Source organism: Ambystoma mexicanum, chromosome 9 (assembly GCF_040938575.1).
Source record: "Ambystoma mexicanum isolate Mex_15411 chromosome 9, UKY_AmexF1_1, whole genome shotgun sequence".
NCBI lineage: Eukaryota > Metazoa > Chordata > Amphibia > Caudata > Ambystomatidae > Ambystoma > Ambystoma mexicanum.
In genome coordinates, this window is record NC_090931.1 from 444,044,918 (window position 1) to 444,069,764 (window position 24,847).

Below are 24,847 nucleotides of genomic sequence, written 5' to 3' on the forward strand. Positions count from 1 at the left end.
TAGAGGCTGGAGTCCAGAATAAAGCGCAATATAAATACCCCATTACATTTTTTTAGACTTCTTCAATTTCAGGGATCAAACACAAAGGGGAATTTAACAGAACTATAAGTTATGAATGGGAAACAAGTTAGTAGAGACTGCATGTAGAAGTGAGGGAAGGCGGCTGAAGTTGTCTAGCTCAAAAGAGTGCTAGGGAAGACTGAGAGTATTCGTTTCTGATCTTGTTTTGTTTGAGTTGTACCGACTTTTTACATCCCTGCTTGAATGGCAATGAATTAGCGCCCTGATATGTTGGGGGAGAAAAGTCAGTAATATGGATAAATAACTGATTAATAATAGTGTGGAACTGATAATCTACATTAAACGTCTTTTTATCTCAATGTAGATTGGGATTCCACAGGGGAACCATGGGGCACAGCATAGGAGAACTTGGAAAGTGATATCTTCTAAAGGGCAGGATGAATCTGCTTGGACATGTCACAAAGGAATTAGCCTAAGGACTTGTAAGATAGATGAGCGAGATGCAAAACAGTATCCAGATGTTTTAGTAGGACACTATGGTCGACTGCAGCCTAACCCCACTGAGTGGTCAAGCATGGAGATGCTGACCTTCCACTCATCTGCTTCTTGAAGGACGTCTCACATGGATTGCCAAGTGGTGCTTCCCTGAACTTTATTAAACCATCTAAAAAAAGTCCATCCACATAAGTAACTCGCTTCGTCGGTATACACCTCCAATGTGCTCCCACCGGATGAGACTCAAAGTTGGCTTGAATAGCTCAACAAATGAAGTTGACTACTGCATGCTATGTACACTGACCCAACAATAACCATTCTGTGTGAGATATGATGCTTTAGTCATCTCTACCATGGTTCATCTAGTTTCACCCTAGAGCAATAGTAGAATTAATGTTTTTAAGTCCATGAAGTGCGCAACGGAGAAGCCTTGATTCAGTTTAATCAGTTTACTTTAAAAAATAGGGCAGTATGAAACACAACATTTACTATGCAAATAGTTTTTAAAGTTAATATTTTGCGGAATTTGTAAAGTAATACACACCTCATATGGGATTCTGTGATCACTGGTGTGGTGGGGGATGAGACACAAAAGAAGAGAAAGGAGAATGAGAACCCAGTAGTGCACGGTCCACTGTTTTCTGTACACAAGCTGAAGGTTTGTAGTTTGGGCACGGCCGGTACATGGACTTATTCTGGCACAGGCGATGTGCTATTTTGACACCGCCTTTCCCATGTAAAAGGGTCAAATGTACTAGTGGTGGGGTCATTCTAGCACAGTTTGCTAGTAACGTTCTCAGCAGGTATTTATGCATTTCCTGAAGAACCAGCCCACATTGTGTGCCATCCAAGCACATGTCAGATCGATTGTGAAGCTCAGTGGTGGGAGGAACCAACACAGTCCCAGCACTCAGAGGCGTTGCTAGGGGGGAAGAGGGGGTTATAGCCTCAGGTCTTTTGGTTGTAGCCCCGGATAGAAGGGGGTTCAAGCAAAAGGCTCGCTAGACCTGAGTCCCGACAGTCTGACATTAGCCGACATTAGTGTAGTCCCCGATCTTTTCCAGACATAGCAACACCCATGCCAGCACTTGAAACTGAGGAAAGTTATTGGAGCTGGTGTTCGGCATCTGGGTATTCAATTGGCCAAGTATTCAACCACATTAACAGCTGGACAGTTATAGTTTCATTACTAAACTTCCAGAATTGATAAATACACTTTGTAAAAGCAGTTAAAATTACATCACTCTTGTACATCTTATCCCCATGTTTCAAATACTCTTATGGGCCAAACCATCTTTAAAGGCTTGGAAAAACAAGCTATCAACAAACAGCATTTTGAGTTACATTTTTAAACAATAGGCGTGTCAAATGTAATTCCACTGGCGTAATAGGGCATTATTCGTACTTTTTCACTTTGCAAAATTATGAACTTGTTTTCTAATCAACCCTACGTCGAAATTGAAGGAACACATTTTAGCTCTTTTTCACTGCAAAATCAGTAGAAAAGGTAAGTAAATAGATTGCCATCTGCTGAAAAAATCTATATGACTCTTTAAGTCCGGGATTTTCTTTCAGCTAAGTAAATAGAAAGCTCGAGCAAAAACAATACAACTATTCAGTTGAATTTTCAACTTTCTATGCTGAAGAAACTGCATATAAACATTTGCTGGAGATTTTCTCAGCAAACTAGACAAACGCACTTAAGTAGGCTTGCTGAGAATGTCCAGTAGATGTCCCTTTGCTGACTCTTACAGCAGTTGTGCGAGTTTGGAATAAAAACATGTTTTTGCTAATTTATCTTTAATGCAAATGACAGACTTTTAAAAGTTTGTAAGAAATTGGGGATCATTATGAGTTTGGAGGCAGCCATTGTGCTGTTGTCCGGGTCCGTGTCTGGGTCCGGGTTCTTTGAATGGAGGACCCGGTAAGTCCCCACTCAAAACACCCATCCCCATAGGGCTCAATGGGAATGGGGAGAGAGCTAATAATGGGCCTGCTATTAACGGGCCCGTTATTAGCTCCCTGGTCCCTTAGCGGCTCCCACTAAGGGCGGATGAGCCGTCCTTAGCGGGACCCGCTAAGGGACCTCGTAATGTGGTGGTAAGGGCTTAACGGCACCGGCAACCTTACCAGTACCGTTAACCCCTTACCGCCACACTCGTAATGAGGCCCTTTGTCTATTACAGTAAATTGGCAAAAATCCATACCCAATTTCACAAACTTGATCACATTTTTGTCATCCATCATTAACAGCATATGACGAGTTACGCTTCAATTATTTGGCTTAACTTGTTAATGAAAGAAGTATTCATCCGTGCCTGCATATAAGAATATTGGTGGTGCATTAGACAAATACTCATTAGAAGTAGATGTCTGGTAAAACAATGGGATTTTCATTCTTATCCTGTTTTGCCTGCCCTGTTTTATCTCATAAGCTTCTGCATGTCTTTGTTTTCTCCATATCTCTCTGCACCCTTTCTGTAATTCACCCCTTCTCTTTTCTCTCCTGCTCATTCCTCTTCCTTAATAGTCACTCTTGCTTTCCCTGTTATTGTCTCCTCCATTTCTATGTCTTTCCACTATGTCATCCACCCATCTTCTTGGTTTATTCTATTAGTGTCCTCACTGTGGATTTGTGAGATGACCTTTCACCGGTGTGTTTTCACTTTTCCTTGTCTTCCTAGGTCAAGGAGCCCAAAGAACAAAAGAAAAGACAGAACAAAAGACAGGAAGAGGTAAGCCAACCAGAACTGGATGAAGGAACCCTTAACTCCACTCTGCATTATTATCTCCCTGTGGCAGCCTGGTGCTGCTGCTCTGTGGCTTTGCAATTTATGATACAAGTATTTTGATAACAGGCCAAAGTTCTGGGTCTTTAGCTCGGTGATGAACTAGGGTAGTCTAGTCATATTGATAAAGTCAGAGTAAAGATGACACAATCAGTGGGCAGTGTTCAGATATTTGCATGGCATTTACAAACATCATACCGTGAGATATCTATGAAGCAAAATGCATGCAGTTGCCTCCTTCAGCCACCTCTTCTCCTTTTCTTATCTCAGATTGTCTATCTGCTATCCAGGAGTGGTGTGCCGTCAATGATCTCTGCCTTAATGCCAGTAAGACTGAGATTCTCTCATTGGCACACCCGCTCCCTCCTTTCCCATCACTCTCTGGCCAGCCTCTCTTGGCCCTCTTCTTGCTCCTATCTGTCAGGCTAAAAACCTCAGGGCCATCTTCGACTCCACACTCTCCTTCTCTCCTCACATCTCTGATGTCTCTAAGATGTCACACTACCAGCTGCACCTCCTCAGAGGTATTCTACCTAACCTCTCCTTCCCCCAAAAGCTCACTGTCTCTAGAGCTCTGGTTCTCTCTAGGCTGGATTACTGCAACAGCCTCTTTTTAAATCTGCCTGCCTCTACTCTACGACCTCTGCAACTCATCCAAAACAGGACTGTGAGACTTGTCCTGGGCCTCAGGCCCAGGGATCGTATCTCTCCAGGACTGAAATCTTTGCACTGGCTCCCAGTGGCTGCAAGGAATAATTTCAAAACCCTCTGCATTGTCCACAAGGCCTTCTGGGGCCTGGGACTCAATACCTTAAACTCTCTCTTCCTACATATCTTCCTTCTCGAGCCCTTCTCTCATCCACCTCCAACTCTCTCGGGGTCAGTCGTTTCTTCGAGCAATGAGTTGGTGGTAGATCTCTTTCTTCAGCTTGGTCCTCCCTGTGGAACAGTCTCCCTGCCTCTCTGAAAATTGAGGAGAACCATCTCTGGTTCCGGAAGCACCTCAAGACTTTCCTCTTTGCTTCTGCTTTCTCTTCTCCTCACCCCTGCTGAATTCCTGGCTGAAATAGAAACTGTACTGGTCACTTGGCTACCCTCAGTTCTTGGGCTCATGCCCCCTCCCCGCCAGTTGTACACCTGCACTGCCCCCCGGCAACCTTTGCACTCTGGGGCTGTTTCTGTATCCCTACAGCCCCCTACCAGCACTTGACACCTGATGTCTGCACTTACCCTTGCACCTGTCACCAGCGGGCCGCACTTGTATTTTGTTGTTCTTATTTATTTACTGCTTATCCTATGTACAGCACTTTCCCTCCCCTTTTCCCCTTCCTCCATCCCCTGCACTTGCGCGATCTCAGGGTCACCTGGCCTAGTAAGATCATTGTATCTCTCTTCCCTCTCTTCTCCTCCCTTGCCTCGCCGCGCCGCGCCTTGAAATACTTGTGTATGGGGGCGTTATAAATGCCATATCATATCATATCTAGGGTGCTGGTATATGGGCAGGGATCCGTAACCCTGAACTACAAGCACAATAAAAGGTTTTTTTTTTAGACAGTTGTTGGGTGTTTCTGCATTCACAGCAGTGCACAATTTGCATCTTGTACCAAAAAATGGGCAACTTTAGCACAGATGATAGTGGCTTGTAGGATGGATATTAACTGTGTATCAAAAACCAAGTAGCTAACATATATTCACCTGCAACTTAAAATCCTGGGATGCATAGATTGCTCCAAAATCCGAGCAAATGACAGATTGTGCTTATTGTAAAAACTGTAACTCAAACGTCACTGTAGAAAAACAGGTTGCTTAGAAAGAAAAAACAGGTGGCTGTCAAGGAATGTTAGCCTATCCCATCTCTAGATGCTTTGCTAGCCTCTCTACTCTGCATAGCCAATCTAAGGTACAAGTTATTCGCGTTTTTAGGCAAGGGACCATTTCATTGTTTTCCTGTATTGGTAGATGGACCCTAATATAGGTATCAGACCTTTGTATGCCCATGAGAGTTTGGAGGGGTGTAAACAGTGATGCACTTTGCTTAATTCACACCACTAAACAGAAGAAGTCAAGGTGGGCAAACGTAGTCCCTTTCCTAGGAGGTATATTTTAAACAATGTTGCCCACCTCTGTTTTGTTTCGGCACAATATATGTAGCTCTGCATTTCGGTGGATCCAAAGCCTTAGTTATCAACTGTTGGACCTGTCAGTAGTAGAATGGACTTATGCGTTTCTGTCTTTAAGTCCCAGGACTTTTTGATGTTAATATGTTCTATTAATTGGTTGTGACTGGAAATGTATTTTTATTGTACTTAAAGATGTATGGAACTCTTTGATGATTTTTGTAATAAACTACTTTTAATGATCAGTGAACCGTATCCTGTGATGCAGGTGATCTTAAAATATACCTGTTAAAGTGCCTAATACAACATTTCGAAGCAAAATGTTTGTGGCCCATATAAGTAGTGGTAAAACTTTCTGAATTTGGCACACAAAATCAATGTAACTTTTTAGTTTTTAATGAAATAAGCTACCTTTGGTGCTTCTCACCTTGGAATATGCAAAAACAAAGAACAAAGGGAAAGAAATGTCACATGCATTGTGGAGGTAAGGCAAGATCCCACAGGTGTAGGGAAAGGTTTTCTGGGTTGTCTGTACGACAGATAATTGTACGCTGCAAACTGTTCGACATTAATCTGTTTGCATGCAAACAATTATCTGTCCAAGAAACAACCCCAATCCATGGCAACATTCATCCAAAATGCCTCCTCCCTCCACTTCCTCACTTACCTGCTTGCTCGGCTCCAGGTCCACGGCAACCCTGCTGGGTCACATCCTTCCCTCTAACGCGGGTCGGATTCGGCAACGCAGGGTCCCGTTTTTTCTTTTTTCAACTTATTTTTCCGGTCCCCCGCCTCCCATGCTGAGGAAGCGGGGGACACCCGGGCAACCCCCAAGGCGAAACATACGGAACATGGGGAGCGGGGGGCATCCCTGCAACCCACCACTCAACATGTTTGTTTTGTTTTATAATCAATCGAATGGTACTGGCTGAATTCAGCCAAATGTACCATTCGATCGATTATAATCGGTCAGTTAGGCTAATACCTAGGGAAAGGCATACAGTGGGCACTGATTGGTTTGTGTGGGTCGCTGCAAAAGCACAAAAATTTAGATAATGTTTTGCTAACATATATGTGATCAATAGTTTGAATGTCAATATCAATAAGGCTGGATGAAAATGTTTCTGGAAATATTTACGGGGTACAGATCCAAAAGTTCTGTTTCCAGCAAATATTCGTAGGTCACGTTTGGCAGAGCAAGCCAGCTCGATGGACCTCCTAAAATCACTTCAATGCTTCAGTCTGCCATTGATATATAAAAAATGAAGGTGGAAAAACAGAAAAGATTCAAAATAGATTCGAGTGGACTTTTTCGACGATGGCCCATTTTGCCCTGTTTGGGACTTGTCACTGATATAATTCACAAGACATTGAACGCTTGGGATATTAAGCAACCCATCATAGAGCAGTGACACAAATTGCATGCAGACATTGAATTCAAATTATAAACAAAAACTCTAAAATGTCTCCTACTTTCAAATACATTACATTCAATAACCTAGTGTTTGATACTTTCGATGCTACCTTACACTCTACAAAACCTACACATTCTCTTGGATGGCGGATGGCACAATTTGTTTTCTAGGACCTACCACTCCCAACATCTACAACAGGTTAGGATGAAAGCACATAAATAACCCTCTCAAACATTTACCTGGGAATATATGCATGTCGGGAGCAGAGTCTGCTTGAGTCGCGGTCTCTGCAGTCAACTTTGTTTTCTGAGTGCTTGGGAGGACTCGATTGCTTTTCCTGCTTCTTCTACAAGCTACTGGCTGAGCCTGGCAAAAGCTACACAAGCTGGAACAGTACATGTGAGTGTGCTTGTCTTGGGATCAGAGTCGGGTTGAGTCGCAGTCTCTGCAGTCCGTGCGCACAGTGCGGTCTAAGTTAAAACTCTCTTTTTTCGTTCTGCCTACTTTAACATTGTGACTGCAAAGTGCAAACAAACACTGCACAGAAGATTGTACTTAAAATGGACACAACAAGTCTCATAAAGGGTCGGAAGAAAATTTTTAGTAAACCCGTGTTTGCCTGCATTCCAATCGAACAGGATTTTCAACAACCGTTTTAAGGTCTGGGAAATCTTTGTCTGCAGTCTCAACGAGAGTAAAGAAAGTCTCTGGGGTTAAAGCCCCCTACTCTATGTTGAGCGCAGACGCCATAACAAATGACAATGTAATTGAAATGCCAGGAGCGAGGAAAGACTCAGCCATCAAAGCTATCCGTCCTATGCCAAATGCAAAAGCCAAGGCGAATGCTGACTCTGTAAAGGACGCAAGTCGTGCAAAAATCATAGGTGTTTTCTCGCCTGCAACTAAAAAGCAAACTGTGAGCTCGAGTCCTTTGGCAGTGACATTGGGAGTTCCATCAGCAGTTTCAGTGTCTCTCCAACGGCGTTCATAAACATAAACAACAATTCATTGTTGAATCTTTGTTTACATTTACATCGAGAAACTTCTGATGACTCAATTACTAGCGACTCAGCGACTCAACAATAACCTCAAAGGAATATATATATATATATATATATAACTATATATATATATATATATATATATATATGGTTGGCCCTGACCCTAATGTCAACAGTTGGCCTGCATTAACAGCTACGCTAGATGCTACCTTTACTACGTGCACTACGCTAATGCAGGAGCAGCGTGATATGAAATTTATATTAGCGAGGGATGTGGACATTATTTTATCAAACAGTTAGGGGATGCCCGTATCAGTGCCATCTAGCAAAGGGACGCAGGGGTGCAATTTGTCTCTGCTCTGTGATTTGGCACACCGCTGACGCTTCCTTCAAGTTCTCCAAACAGAAAAAAGGCTTCAAATGAGGAAACAGATGAGAATGTAGAGGCGTTTAATCATATGATCACTAACAAAGGTAAATCTAAACAGACGAAGACAAAGAAGAAGACGGGGCAATGTACAAGGTCGCAGTGTGGAGTGCTGGCTAATATCAACAAAAAAGCAAGACTGAACACACAGGCTCTGGCCAGGAGTAAACCATTTGGATTAACATGTACTGAAGGAAAAGACTGTTACATACTTTCACAAACAAATGAGAATAGCGGGAACACTTTGGCGTTACAAGGAGCACAGCACACACAGACTCTGTATAAGTGTATCAGATTGCAGGGCAGGACAGTGACTACTGACAATGCTTCTCATTTGATTTCTAATAATCCTTTTAACCAGAAGCAAACGAAAGTGACAGAGACGCCCTCAATAGTCCCAATAGTCCCAATAGTAAGAGAGGCTCCTAAGGGTAATCCTCATAAACAGCAATGCACAGACGGAAATGTACCAGGTGGAGTGTCCTTTTATGAAGAGCAACACAGTCATGTCACTCCCATTGACAGCTGGTACAGAAAAATGGATGCTAGATCCCAGCAGGTGGAGGTATACCAACAATAACATTCTTGGTTACCATTGAATGCTATACTTTTTGTCAGGAACTATTACTTCTAGTAGCAATCCTTTCATAAATCGAACACATTTGCTGCAATTAATCCATTTGATAACTGATTTGCAAATAATTACCATGGGAGAGAAGGTGGACTTACTGGATTTAATGGATTTGGGAAGTAATAGTAACTGGGGATTTGCAACTTTTGTCTCTCCGATGGCTGTTCAATACGTGAATGCATACTTTGAGCACTTCGTGCAGCTGGGGTTTGAGATACAGGTTAATTCACAAGTATATGGCCCGCCTATGACACCAGCATGGAAAGGTCACACCCATTATGGCCAAGAAAGTAACTATGGGGAGCCTGTTTCTGGCGTGCAAGTGATCCATGTGCAGAGTATAGTCCATTGACTGATCAACCCTAGCAGTGTAATCACTTTAATGTCATGGAACACAAGGGGCTACCTTTCATTTATGTCAAATCCAGAGGGTAGGAGTTTAATTAACTCTGCAGATATTTTTGTATTACAGGAAACATGGGCCATAGGGAAATTACTGATAGACGAATACCCGATGATAAGAAGACCAGCATGTAAAAGAGAGGACATCTGTTTGGTGGCCTCTGTATTGGGGTAAAAATCCACTACGTGGTAGCTGCTTGCAAGTATAATGTCAATCTGTTGTGGGTGGTCATCAGTGATTTCCCTTTGTCAAAGTCTAAGACTTGGTCATGACTTTGTATTACCCTCCGGATGGCAGCTCTACTGCTGTTCTGTTGGATGGAGTAGTCTGGACATTGATGCACTGGTTTTCAGAAGAGGTGGTGGGCGAGAAAGCTGCCATTGTGGCCAGAGACTTTAATGCGCTATGTCCTTCTATGGAAGAAATGGACATTAATGTTTTCAGAGGTAACAGTCTGTGTATAAGGGAAATTCAACAAAACAAATACTAGAATCTCCTCTTACAGAAGGGAAAATAAATGGTATGAAGTTTTGAATGACTTCAACGTGCATCTGTTGCCACCGTCTAATGGAAGTGAGCTGTCAAACTTTAAGACTTGGCGAGGCAAAGAGAGGACGTCTTACATACGTGCTGTATTTGAAACAGAAAGTCCTAGAGTAAGAATGATTACGTTTGACACAAAGTTTATTGTTTAATGATCAAAGTGATCATGCAGCTTTGATCACCACACTTGTATACTGGGTGGGCTTTCCGAAAAAAAAACCTTATCTTCCCTGGTTATAGTAAATGTAAAGGGCTACCGCATAAGGTGGATGGCCGCAAACATCTATCAGGTTTATGAAATACTATCCCAGCTGGCTATGCAGGGAGATATTTGTCAAAGGCATATGAAAGGTCGAGAAGGATCAGAATGTAGAGAGAGTTAGAATCAAGATTAGAGAGCAGGTTCTCACAGGTGTTCAGGAAAGCAGTTTCCGTGCCTCCAGACTGGCGGTCGTGGAGACAGCCAGCAGATTCGATGTGGTGGGTCAGTTGGGGGATAACCAACTTCTCCAGGAGTTTGCCCAGGAAATGGTGATGGGCATAGGGTGATAGCTAGCCAGGCAGGAAGGGTCAGCAGATGACTTTTTTAGGAGAGGGTGCACAAGGAAGTGCTTGAGTGGTTGTGGGAAAGAGCCAGTGGCAAAGGAGTGTTGAAGAAATCAACCAAGGCAGGGACGAGAGAGGAGATGTTGTCCTTGATAGTTCTGCAAGAGCAGGTGAGCACCTGTTTGGAGGAGACTTTCATAGAGCAGACTACTCTAGAGACCTCATCGAAGCCCTAGCTACATACCTTGATAAAAGAACCAACATTGAACCACCTACAGCTTTTATACTAGAATGTATTCGGATCGCGCTCACCGAAAACTACTTCATTTTCGAAACATCTTTTTACCAACAATGCCATAGCACATCGATGGGAGCAACCTTTGCACCAGACATAGCCAACCTCTTCATGGACTATTTTGAAACAAAATCTATCTATGACATCAACAACCCGTTTAAAGAAATGATAGGCTTCTGGATCTGATATATCGACGATATCCTCATGACATGGAAAGGAAATGAAACATAATTACAAAGTTTCTTTACATGTCCCAATAGTAAAGACCCTTGCATCAAGTTCACGATCCAGTCAGATAAACACTCTATTCCATTTTTAGACCTCACGGTCTACAAAAACACCACCAATGCTTTAGCTACAACTCTCTACAGGAAACCAACTGCCTAAAACACCCTTTTGGAATTTACGAGTTTCCACCCGCTAAGTCTGAAAGAAAATCTCCCTTTTGGTCAATTTCTATGCCTAAGGCGCAACTGCACCAAACGAGAAGATTTTGAAACAACCATTAGAGACCTCACTAAAAGACTGAAAGAAAGAGGCTACCCTAGCCACATCATCTGTCAAGCTAGAAAATGAGCCAAGAACAAAAGCAGAGACTCGTGCCTTGTGCCTACCCCACGAGAGCTCTGTAAAGATAAAATCACCTGTGTAACAACTTTTTCACCTCTCAGCAATCAAATAAAGAAAACCATCCTTAAACATTAGAACATTCTTTACACTGATTCTTTCAGGCCTACCAAACCCCGTTTCGCATTTAAACGGAGTAGCAATCTTAAAGATCGGCTGGTCAACACCTACACCGAGCCCACGAGGCTAAACGAACAAACCACCCTGTGGAACCAACCACCTGTTCAAGGTCATTTCAAATGCGGATCATGCTCAGTCTGTTGTTTGACAAAAAATATGAAATCCATTGATCTCAACGGAAAGAACTGGAATTTCAAAACCTTCACCAACTGTAAAAGTAAATGGACAGTATACGCAATTCAATGCCCTTGCAACCTGCTATATATCGGTAAATGTAAGAGAGAAGTGAGACAACGCATATGCCAACATCGCTCGTGCATTAAGAATGCTGTTCCAGACAAGCCAATGGTGGCACACTTCCAAGAGAAACACCATACCCACAATGACATTTTTTGGTTTGTTTTACAAACAGCCAGAAATCCTTTCAGAGGTGGTGATAGAGACCTCTCATTGCGCAAACTGGAGCAAAAATGGGTTTTCCAACTTAACTCAGTGAAACAGGGCCTTAATATAGCAATCCAATGGAATCTATTTTTCAAATAATTCCTTTTCCGCCCTTCACCTTGTATGCTCTGTCATTTATTAATGTCATTTGTGTCTCCACACCATTTTTACAAGCAATTATGCCGGTAGCTACAATCATGTTTTTTTTAAACCAAAATGTATGCCACTCAATGAGTATCTTGAATCTTGTAAAACTACGTATTCTACTGCATAATGTTTCATTGTCTCTGTATCTGAGGCGACTATGTCTCTAACATCCCTTAGTACGTTCACCGGCATGATAAGTTCAAACCATAATATATGTCACCAGAATAAGACTTTTCTTGACTTCATCAATTACGGTTTAAAACCACGTCAACATAGGAAAAACACCCTTGCCTCTGTTAGGTTACTGTGATCATTCTTTAAAATAGTCCTTGTTTTTACCATGTAAGACTATGCATCTCTTTGTAAAATAACCATTTTTTGCTTCAATTGTAATATCATTAAGCAATTGTGTCTTTATCTTCCATTCAGAGACACACTACCTTGATTCAATTAAAGCATAATGTATGCCACCTAAATAAGTATTCTGTAAACCATGTACTGAGTTGCTCAAGCAGACATGCTTTTTTTGTCTAAGATAATTAACAGTTTCTATGTCTTTTAGATGCACTCCGGCATTACTACAACATGCCGTGCACTCCTCATGGTCACCTTCCATTCACTGCACTAATCCAAATAAAGTGTCTCTAATCTGTCTCCACCGCACATGCGCGGATATTTCTCAAACGCCTCTGCACGCATTCAGTCTTCTTCTTCTTCTTAATTATCGGAAGCGTGGGCGGACCCACGCAGGCGCTTCCCCATACTATAGGATGATGTGCACCGTACCCACTAATTATTATTTGGCTCCATTTAAGCTCACAACTCCTCCCACCTCCCCGTCTGCCTCACAAAATCCAACATCACACTACTCCTCCTCCTGCCTCTCTCCCCATTACCTCCCAGTATAATCCTCTCACTCAGCTCAGCCACACCCAACGCAGTCAACCGAACCCTCATCAATTCTCTCTCTGTAACATGTCTTTCACACCTATGCATTCAGTCTAGTGTCCCAGCCTGACCTGTCATCGCGCATGCGTCTGGTTCTTCTCTTACGTATTTACGTTACACCCCATTTCCAAGCCACAGACTCGATTTCCCGAATCGTCCGGCAGACGTATTTCATCTATCTCACGTTTCCGCTTTTTCAGGTAAGAAACTAGCGATCACCACGGAATCTTTCCGAACCAGCAATTCGGATTTCTTTTACTAAATTCTGCCTCACCGCTGGCATTTTCGCTTTTATTTAATTACTACATAGTTTTTGCTAGTCTCGTTTTTTCCTAGCGGCTATGCCATTTGAGCACTCTCTACCTAGCACGAACGATTGTCATGCTAGCCTTGAGTCCTCAAACCTGATAAAATGTACTAACCACTACGTGCAACTTAATAATCAATCATGGTTTACTATTTAAGTTGGCTTTCACCATTTCACTGCCATAGACAATAAACAGGCTGTATTTCTCCATGCCAGACATCACTCCTGTAACTCGATTCAAATCACTACAGCCACTACAGCCATGCAAATAAATAACCACTCATGCTTTCACTGGTCACAAAGGCACCCGCCTTTTCACTGCCATAAACAATAAACGTGCTGAGCGTCTGCACTCCTCATGCAGCCCAACTATGTAACCACAACCGTCACAACCTGGTTCCACTTCTTCTCACGCAAAAAATGTTCTTTTGATACAAGCATCCAACTTTTATAGTACCATCCACCAATCGTATTTCTCGATTTTACCCCTACACAGCGGCCTTGGCTATTTTTCTAACCTGACAAAGCCTCCAACAACACAGCAATTTTCACCTGTGAATATTTTTCCAGTACCTCCACTGGAACGCATACCAAGAAATAAGGTATGCTACAACCAAATTATAAACTATCCACGTATGATCAATCATATCATTTAGGTTTACTCACTACCACCACTCTCCTTGTAGATTACTATCACGGATGCCAGAATCAACTAGATGCTTCTCTTAAACTAATTCATGTTCAACCGTTGACAGAACATAGGTAGGTCTCCTATAGTGCAGAATCCCTCACATAGATTTTTCTATGTGGTCACATCTTCTATTCCATTTTATGACATACTCTTTCCCTACAATAGGCATTCACCAGTCCTAACTACGTCCTGATGACAGTTCAGACCCTTCATCCGTGAACATCTCCACTCAGTGGAGGCTGAATACATCCCAAACCCGAAACACCTATAAAAATGTGTCGACCACAATGACATACTACCAGTCTAACTGTAGCATTTGAAATCCACATTATATATATATGTTACTAGCCCTCACTCAGTAAACTGTGATGCAATAACAGTTCTGTACGGGTTAATATTTATATTGTTTTTGCTCTCTTTTTTACAAGCCAAATAAGGCTTATATGTGATCTTTCAATTTCATTGTTCTTTTCTTTCTGTGAACTGATCATTTCTATATGTATGTCCGAATAAATTTAATTGTATTCCACTCCTCTGTTGTGACCTTTAATAGCTAGTAATTATAACATAGCTCTCTGCCTTGTGTAAACATACCGTAGCGACACGGTTAAACAGGGGTAGCTGTTGACTCTCCCTCCTCTCTGATCTACGTTATATACGCCTTCTTTGAGTCAAGCCCCCCTTTAACAAAAAAGAAGGTTTTCCGCCCCCCTTTTCCTTAGTCTTTCTAAATGGCAGAGGAGGCAGCCTGTTGGTTCTGTGAACACAGGCTGAGATTACAGGTTTTAGCCTGCGATCCGCAGAACCTAATTGGCTGTGCCCCCCTCCCGGGTGCCTATTGAAATTCTAAAACTGGAAACATGACTTTGAGTCGTATGGTCAACCTTGTCAATGTAGGTGAATAGCATTCTCTGTGCTGCCCCTTTGACTTGACATGTGAGACTAGGCTATGAATGTTTGTTTCTATGTGAGAAAATGGGGGTCAAATGCTGCATTCGAACTCCACGTGTTTTCTGTTTGTGCTGAGTCACTGTGACTTGGTATTTATATGACACCTGTTTTAGCCAGATGGAAAGCGTGGGTGAAGCTTCATTAAGGTAGGGGGGCAGTTCAATATTCAGATTTTGCTTGAGGATGGGGGTGTTTGTGCCCCTGGGCATTATGGCGCAGAAGAACTGAATGAAAGGACTGCTACAAGTCTGAGCAAGAGATTACTTCATTGCAGGAGTGCCTGAGCTATAATGGTCAGTTAAGGGTGGAGTACAGCACAACCAAAGGCTGTGCTCCATGCTTATTAATGGTCCAGGTTGGAGCTTTATCACTTTAGGGTTATGGTGGTAATTCCAAATCATCCACTCTGCCTGAAAACAAAGACTGCATGTCTCTGAGGAGCCAGGTCTATGCCGACGAGAAAACAAGGTCCCTTATGGATTCCAAAGCTTCTGGAGTAAGGCCCTCCTTGTGTGTGCCCATATTTACGCTTAGGAGATTTATAAAGCGTTTGTACACCCAGAAGTTTCCTCTCACTTAAGACGTTACACAGCAAGACTGAAACCTGAAGACGTTTGATGAGTGCAGAAAGAAGATGTGAATTTGAGTATAGCCGCCAAGCTTAGCCTTAAGAAAGGGCAACCAGAACAACAGATTCCACGTTGAGGGATACCGATAGCCTTGTAGTGAATTAGCTGCATCACAGGAAGCCAATGGAGGTGGTGAAGAGTGTGTGTAACATGTTCTGTCATATGAGTGCCTGTCAAGTGGCAAGCTGATATGATCATACACTGACAATGACTGACCCTTCCCCATCAAGGAAGGGATGATTGCTACATACAGGTTACAGAAAGCGTACAGAATGACGCTTTATAAAAGATACATATCTTCTAATCAGGAAAAGAAGATTCCTAAACTGTGGCTTCTGATTCTGCCAGTTCCCAAATAAAGATCTGGTTACTTTGCAAACTATGGCCTCATTATAAGTTTGGTTCGGCTACCGCAACTTTTCCTGCAGCACCAAAATACAAGGTTGCCGGTGGGGGTTGACTGATTTACCTCCAGTCAAGAGCGCGAGGTAAAACGGGCCCCCACTGGCAAAAAACATCCAGTATTACTGGCATCAGTATTACCGGTGCCTCAATTCCATCCATGGAGTCCTATGGGAATCCAAGGAATGGGGAATGACCGCCGTTGCCGGCACCTGTAATATCCTGATAATACCAGGATATCAGGCGCCGGTAACAGTAGGTACGTTTGCCGGTAACCCACCAGAATTACCGGTGGGATACCGGCAAACCTATAATGAGGCCCACGCATACAACTTCAGAAGGTGTCCACACCAAAGCTCTTGAATTAGCTCGTATTGCAAAATAGCACCATTAAATTACTATACATATTCATGGCTGAGGTTCGGAATATGCCTCAGGAAACTTTTACACCTGTCCTAGCTAATGCATACATTATTTATGTACATTATAATGCAGTCTATAGAAAAATATTCCAACTGTACTTGGTGTACCATATATCAATTTAGCGTGCTCTCTTTTTTGTTCTTTCTCTCTCCCTTTCTTTGCTCTCTTTCTATACCTGTCTCTGTCTGTCTTTCGCTTTATGTCTCCCTGAGGGAGAGTCACATTCTAAGGCATTACTGAGAGCAGCACGATCAGAGAAAAAATACAAATATCTTCAAGGTGGGAATCCTGTGTTTTTTACAGTGAAAAGTGGAGTCAGAGCAGCAGCGAGCGAGGCATACACCCTGGTGAGGCCGACCCGGCTCTTTAAAGACTTACATTGCTATTGTGTGTGCCCTGAGGGAATGCCACCATCACGCTGAGGGCACATTGTCCATATGGATGGAGGAGAGAAGAACACAGATATACTGTGGTGTATGCTAGGGTTCTGACAGACATTTTAATGGACCAGAGGATCAGTTAGCGAGTTCTACAACTGTGTTTGTTCTTTACTATTTTTGAATAATTATTGATGTGTGTGCATACTGTAACAAATATGTGGGCACAGCAGCACTAATCGGTGGCCTCGCCAGTACAGCAAAATGCAATATTGCCTTGGTGCTCCCAAAAGAATGAAGATTAGTTTTAATCAGAGCTTGATCCTTTCCAAGAATGAAGGACGTTTTGAGAGATGAAATTATGTGTAATCTCTGCAAATGTAATTTTAAAAAGGGAAATTGTTTAACGTTCTTTAAAATGTTTGTTTCTAATGATCACTTCCAATGTATATCGTAGTCCTAATTTGAACGTTAAACGTGTCTTACTGAGCAAGACATATTATCCAAGCTTAGAATAACCATTAAAAAGATTTTCTGATAAAAGGTGATAATTCCAAGATAGACAGTTTCATATACTCCTATTGCACTCTTTTGAAATACACATTTTATAAAAGGAAATGCAACATATTGCACCAATGATGGTGCTTGGATGCTTTGCCAAATATCAGTGATCATTTTGAGAAAGTAACAATGACAACAGCTATTTAATGTTGTTAATATGACAGTGACAAAAATGATTCTATGCTTAAATCACTAAATGCACAATGCACACTAGCATTGGTGCTCAATTATTTTTTCACAACACTCGCTCTAACATTGTAAACATATATGTTTGCGCGCAGATAAAAAAAATGCAGGCCCCATGTATTAATGGAATTATTTATGCAAAGTAACTGTATTCGCAAGTCGCGACCGGAAGGCCCCAGACACGCCCACACGCAAAGCATAACCAGCCAGATAAGATACCATTGCGCGCTCCTCTGGGTGCAAATACATGCACCCTTCAAAAAGTTTGTCGGGTTGCGGGCAAGCACACCTGCATCTCGGGGACCCTGCGCAGGGACCCCCGTAACTGTTCCTGGCACCCGACACCATGCGTATGAAACATCTTAACTCGGTCTAAACTCAGAAAATCTGTGTGCAAACCCCGTAAACCGTTTCTGCACCCCACTACACTACTTACATGCACCATTAAGTATGTTCAGAACCCCGGTTGCGTACACACACACCCCTAAATCCGACATGCTAAACCACCTCTACACTGTGAATCCTATGCGCGAGTGTACCTACGCCTGTCTTCGGGTGGCGGATAGTATGAAGGACTTGCGTGGCCATTTTCCAGCCGAGAGGTTGAATACATCTTGTGCCGTGCAGGCTGTCCCTCGGAATGCCCACTTTTTAGCAAGTTCTTGTCCATTTTTGGTGTTCCGCCCCCTTCCCAGCCCTCTGTGCAAGCCACGCCCACGCTCTGCATGGAGTCTCGTGCAAGGCCCTTGACAGCTCGCAGAGACGTGCTAAGCCTACACGAACTCCAGGAAAAGTACTGTGCATCCGGTTCCATGAATCAACGAATGCGGATTTGTGCACAGTTTGATGTACAAATACCCTTTTTTTCCACGCAAGTTATTCCATGAATCACGCCCTAAGTGTCCACCTAGGGTTTGAATCCTGAACACTACCTTTTTGAAACTATCCCTTGCACTGCTATCTTTCTGCTAGAACAATGTCACTCAATGTGTTTTCTATTTTTCTGGCAGGTCCCGGACAAAGTCACCCTCACAGAGGTCCCACCGCCATAGCAGCTGCAGCTCCCACAGCCCTTCGCCTTCTTCTGATTATAGCAGTGGAAAGTCTCCCAGCAGGTAGGCCTGAATGGGGGATCAACGATGCACCCACAATGCTCCTTTATCCCGATTAAATATTTAATTGGACACATTTTCCAGCAGGAATTTAAAAATGCTTTACATTATATAAATCCCATATATGGAGAAGTCCTGCTTGTCCTGACGTTGGCCACTCATGCCAATTATAGCCAACATTCGAAATGTCCTTTCATATTGACAAATGGGCAGTCTACAATTACTGAGGTTTCACAAGTACTGCATCAAAATGGTTATATGGATAATAGCTCCTAATGAAGGAGATTCACCATCATCAGGAAGCAATTTTAAGAAATGATGTGGTGGTGTTACACTTAAACAAGTTCTGTTTTATGGAAACTTCAGGGGGAAAAGCTGGTTTTGTGCAAGTTCCTTTTAAATCGCTGGGGCTTGCTCTTGCTCAAGGACTGGACTGGTTTCATGGCAACGTTCTATTATAAATGGTTACAGGTTGTGTTTCAGTGTTTGGAAATCTTTCCATAGGGGCAGAGGATACTACTGAAGGAGACGGCTTATTTAGCTTACATTCGTAAGTGCAACCTGTGCCGGCATATTTAGGCCCAAGCTGCTTGAGCCAAGGCACCATAACGTTTCAGAACCAGAAACAAGAGAATGCTTGAGAAGGCCAAGATATGCATTTTCACCCACCCCCCCCTTATTATCTCGCCATTATAATGATGTCCCGGTGACTCTTGCTTTTACTCTCAGGTGCCTTCCCACTTATTAATGCATGTGTTTCCTATACTACAAGGTTATCTAATGGTGTATTCATACACAACAGTTCAACAGCTTTCTTCCCAATCAGGCACAACCCCCACCACCGAGAGGATGGCCAACGCCCCAGCAGCCACCGATCCAGCCGCAGTCATTCGTCCTCACGCACTTGCCACAGCCGGTCTGCTACGCCCCACCAGAATGGGCATAAGACCGGCACCCACAACGGCCGCCAGGGTTATGGCACCGTGGCAGAAAAATCACAAGCTGTACGTATGCTTTTCTTTTCTCACTCTTTGTCATACCCCCCTCCCCCATCTTTCCATTGTTTGCCCTTCCTCCAACTACCTCGTCATCCTCTTCCCCTCTCAATCACCTAGAGTTTGGCAAAGGTGGATAGGCAGGTCATGTATAGAGTCTTGGTCTCATCATTGAAGCACATAGCAGAATTAATAGGGTCTGCCTTGACAATGGAATATCAACCATTCACAGATTATGGTAACGTATACAACGTTACTATAATACATCTTCTGTGGTGGGCACTGTGCCTATTATTATGGCTGACAGGGGTCATATGCACTAACTACATCTGGTAGGTGGTAGGTGATCAGAAACTACGAAATATGTACCCATACCCAACCAAAAGACAAAGCAAACTATGAAAACCAAACCACTTGAAGCATGTAGACCTTGCAAACAGAGAAGTGTAATTCCCTGGCTGTGGCAAGCATGCCGATCCAGCAAACAGATAAAATATATTTGAAAAATCTACCAGTGCTACACCATTTACGGAAGGTATGCAGGCCCAACAAAGAGACAGGCCCATCAAACAGATCAGTGATGTATCATATTATAATGCAATCGTGCTAAAGTGTGTTGAACGCAGGGGGAATCCATCTGGAACCTGCCTTACTACATTGTGTGCACAGCATTATTAGCATGCCACAGCTGTCTGTATTGCATCTCTAATGTGGTTTCATTGCAGAGGACCTACACACCCTCATAGAATGCAGTAATTTTCTTCTTTTAGGGTGCGTGTAAAGAACACTCCTATCTTTGAGAGAGGGGTCTGGAACCCCCTACTAGGGTGAGAGCAGTCACTAACTGCACACATCCTACGGGAAGCCTTCAAGATGCCGTTTCTACATAAGCAAAAGCTAATATTATGGGCACTTAGCATTTACATGGCTGAGTCCCAGCATCCTTTTGTGTCCTGGCAAGGACCTCCTTTTCATGGGGCAGCTTTCATTAGGTCCCTTAGATCATGTTTGCACCTTCTCTTGGGCCCTTGATGGGCGGTGCCCAAAGTGTCCTGCACCCCATTGGTGGCATTTACTCAATGCTGTTTTTGTGGTTGCTCCCGCCACCTAATTAGTCTGAGAGAAGACGCACTTAGTTTTCATTGAATATTAGGAAACGGAGCGATTTGAATGCAGTGATACTGGTGAAGCAAAACCAAACTGCGCAGTGGATCAATGTGCTGTTTTATCTAGGTCACAAAAAATGTTATACAATTTACAAATGTACGATCAGGGTTCACCTCCAAATCCATCCCTGGTGCAAGAGCAGTGTGTTCAAAATTAGGTAGAGTATCCCTTGTGATTGCGAGCTAGGATGATGCTGTATATGTTCCAGGGCTGCAACAGCAAATAAGGCCGGCCCTGCAGCCAACCCTACCACTAAGGGACATGGGCAACTTTTAGTCGCTAAAAACAGCAAAATACTCCCAAAAAAGAAATAGGTAGTAGAAATACTCCCAAAGAAAAATAAGAAGCAGTACATATGTTGGAACATGCATGCGTTCACCCACACAGCACCATGAACATGTTCTGATCAGTTATACTGCAGCAAGGAGCTCTAACAACTCTCCCTGATAAGAGGATATTTAAGGTTTAAATGCACCTTTTAATTTGCATTCAGTATGGATTACAAAAATATACTTATTAAGTTAATATGTATCTACACCGCAGGGATCTGCAACCTTCGGCTGTTTTGGACTACAATTCCCATCAGCCCAAGCTACCAGATCCATTAGGGAGGGATCATGGCATTTGTGGTCCAAAACATCTGGCAAGCCAAAGGTTGCAGACTCCCTGCCTAAAACCATACCCTCAATGGGAATATAAATTACTTTTTTACTCCCATAAAAACATTTTACTCACAACTTAAAACATAGTAACAAAAATGCTCCAAATGGAAAGTCTTATCTGAACCCCTGCGTGGCCCTGTTTATCTAAGCCCATCACATTAAGCCAATGTTAAATACTAGAGCAATCATTTTTATCTACGCACATTTCCAAGTGCTGAACACCATCTTTGTAATTATTATTATTTGGGATGTGTATAGCATTTCATGCTGGACTCCTACAGCTTCTATGCATTCGGCCGGGGATCGAAACGGAGTTCCACGGCATCATCCTGATCTGAAAGCGTGCAAGTACCTCCCGGGCATTTATAATGGTATATTTAATAGATAGGTCTCTGCTTGAGCATCCACCTTTGGCCTTGAGAAAACTTAAAACACCTAGGGCCTCATTACGGGTTTGGCAGTAGCCATGCCGCTATTGCCGGCATGGCTGCCTCCAAAACCGGGTCCGGGTCCAGGTTCCCTGAATGGGGAATTACCGGGCCATTCCGAGTTAGGAGGGCCAGGTAATTCCTCCCTCAGGGAACCCAGCCCGTTGTTAGCTCCCTGGTCCCCTCCCGGGTTTTACCAGGCGTCCTTACCGGGTCCCGCGAGGGAACCTCCTAATCAGGCGGAATGGGAATAACGGGTCCGCACACATTAGCGGACCCGTTAACCCATTCCGCCTGACTCGTAATGAGGCCCCTAGTTTCGGTGTGCACCAGATCACATCTCAGTTACCTCACATACTCAATCATTTCCCATGTGCAGCCAACTACAACACCCATCCACATGTGGCATTGCACACAGAGCCACACTGCACATTCAGTCGCATTGTATACCCGGTCAGTGTTGCACATCCAATCACATGCCAGGTCCAATAACATTGAAAACCTATTTACGTGTCAAATCCAATTGCATTGCACACCACATTGCACCCTTAGCCAACTTGCATACATCGTGACATTCCCTTGGTCACATTGCAGTGCCCATTCACAGCAGATTCAATCACATCTCAGACCAGTCGCATCATAGTCTCAGGTATATTCCAGGCCCAGTTATATGTATGCCCATGTAATTCTCAGATCCAACTACAATGCACACTGATTAACCTTTCGGATCACACCATCCTCATGCACACCGTCATAGTATAGACCCAGTACCATTAAAGACTTGGTGGTGCCACATATATAGAGCACACTTATTGTACACTGAGACATTATACACAAGCTGGATCATTTTCAATTAAGCAGTTCGTTAAAGGTATGCATAAAAAGACTTTAAACTGTAAAATCTTTACTCATCATTTTTATGTTCTGTCAAATGGTTAGGGATTTGTGTAGGATTTGGGGAGGAAGGATAGCTCAGGGGCAACGCCTATGTCTTGGAAGCAGGACAACCCGGCGCAACACAGGTTCGAATCCCGATCCCGCCTTACTAACCCCTCATTGGTATTAAGCGCATGGAACGTGCGCAGGCACCCTAATTTGCTATTCCACAAATCCTATCCACTGTGCCATTCCAATTCCAATCGCATCTCCACCTAAATCAGGTTCCAATAGATTCTAGCAGCTTTTTCATTGAATCCATGTCTCCTGCATGCAGGGGGCATTTAATATTGCATGCACCACAAACATGCACAGAAACCAGCGTCCTTTACATACAATTGTGTGTTATTGCATGGAAGGGATTGTGTGCAAACATGTACCAGTGATATTGCACACCACCAGCCATTCAAGTCACACTGCATACCACAAAATATTTACTTAGATTCAAGGAATCTGTACAAGCCAATAGGTTTCGTCTGAATGTATCAGGTTCTTATTGAAGACAGTCAAGTGCATTTGTTATGTAATTAAACTAAAAAGGTAATACCATATAAATAATCAAAGAGATGCACCTACATTTTTACTTATAGTTCCTCTATCTTGTTTATGTTAATTTATTTTTATTTTGGTGGGTTTTTTTCTATGCAGTTTCAGAGCTTATTGAACCTGTATAGACCTGTAGAAATCCATTCAACAATAATGCTAGATAATGCAACTACATTATAAGCAATGTTAATTGAATCACTATACTACCAGAACCGTTCTATCCATTTTTTTTAAAGAAAAGCTTGTTTCCAGGAATCTATGCACATGCTAAATACCATGGATCGCAATCCCCACACCGCCTTGCCATGAAACAGTCCGAACTGGCCGACAACAACCAGATACGTCCGCTCTGCCTAGATAATGACCCAATTAGACTCAGGATGTAGTGGAAAGGGAATAAGCACTTCAAAGGCTCCCTTTTTAAATGAAGAACCCATCCATCTACAAGCATAGTCAAAAGCTCAGCCCATCAGACTCCTACGAGTCTGCTACTAAACAGGTTGCATAGTGCTCTCACACCTAAAATTCCTCCCCCAGTCGGAGTAAGCGTGGTAGTACATAAGCAAACAGACACACACACACACTCCTCTTCTCTCATTTCACTCGCCACGTGAATCAATCAGTTTAGGTATTACAGACGACTTATTAATGAAATATGCGACAAAGAAAGTTTAAAAGGACCTATAATTCAATCAACTCTCAAGATTTTTCCTTTCTCTAGCCAACTGCGAGCAAGAATTGACTCTTGGCAAGTAAGAAATGGTCTGCTGTGTGCATGTGGAGAATTGAATTGATGAGCGACTTTTTCCACCTGGCCAGTTGCTTGCAACTTGTAATTTTTACCCCTGAAAGTTTAAATGCACACACTGCAGACCACTCATATTCAATGCTCCAGACAACAATTTCACACAAAAGTATTTACTCCTTATTTTTAGATGTTTGGAGTGAGAGGCTTTTTAGGGAGTATAAACATAGTTCAATTTCCCAACTGGAACAATTTTAGGCAAATAAAAACAGATTTTAGTTTATAAAAAAGGCATGTTTATTCTGATCGAAACATTTATTGTACCTACAAATTCCAATAAATGAGAAGAGGCGTTTTTAACACAGAGGCCATCTTCACACCCGGCAGCAATATTGTAGGGGTCTTTTTGTGGAAAGGGTTGCTTGTACTACTGGTCTGAAAACATCACTTGAGCAGTACAGGTGGCATCAGGTATCTGACAAACGCATACATGTTACTCCCCATTTTCGTTTTTTTTGGGAAAATTGGTCTGGTTCTAGGGAGGGAAATAAGCATGTACTTTGCTAATCTGAAGCCTTGCTGGTATTGCCATTGATATTTGAATTGGTGCCACAGGGCTAACCTTTGCATGTAGCAAACTTATATTCCATTTCTTCCTGAAAGTATACTATGTAAAAAAGGAAAGTGGTAAATATCGTCCATTCTTTGGTACTAAATATAGTGAAATGGAAGATATAAAAATAGAAAGAAAAAAAAGAAC

At 42.7% G+C, this 24,847-nt stretch overlaps 1 protein-coding gene across 3 annotated transcripts in view; it reads left to right on the forward strand.

Annotated features, from left to right (window-relative positions):
• SRRM3 (serine/arginine repetitive matrix 3) overlaps nt 1-24,847 on the forward strand; it is a 672,576-nt gene that overhangs the window by 499,034 nt on the left and 148,695 nt on the right. For all 3 annotated transcript variants that reach the window (XM_069614948.1, XM_069614950.1, XM_069614949.1), the window contains 3 exons: nt 3,201-3,251; nt 18,507-18,611; nt 19,435-19,612. In XM_069614948.1, coding sequence (XP_069471049.1) covers nt 3,201-3,251; nt 18,507-18,611; nt 19,435-19,612 — 334 coding nt within the window. The remainder of the gene's footprint in view (nt 1-3,200; nt 3,252-18,506; nt 18,612-19,434; nt 19,613-24,847) is intronic.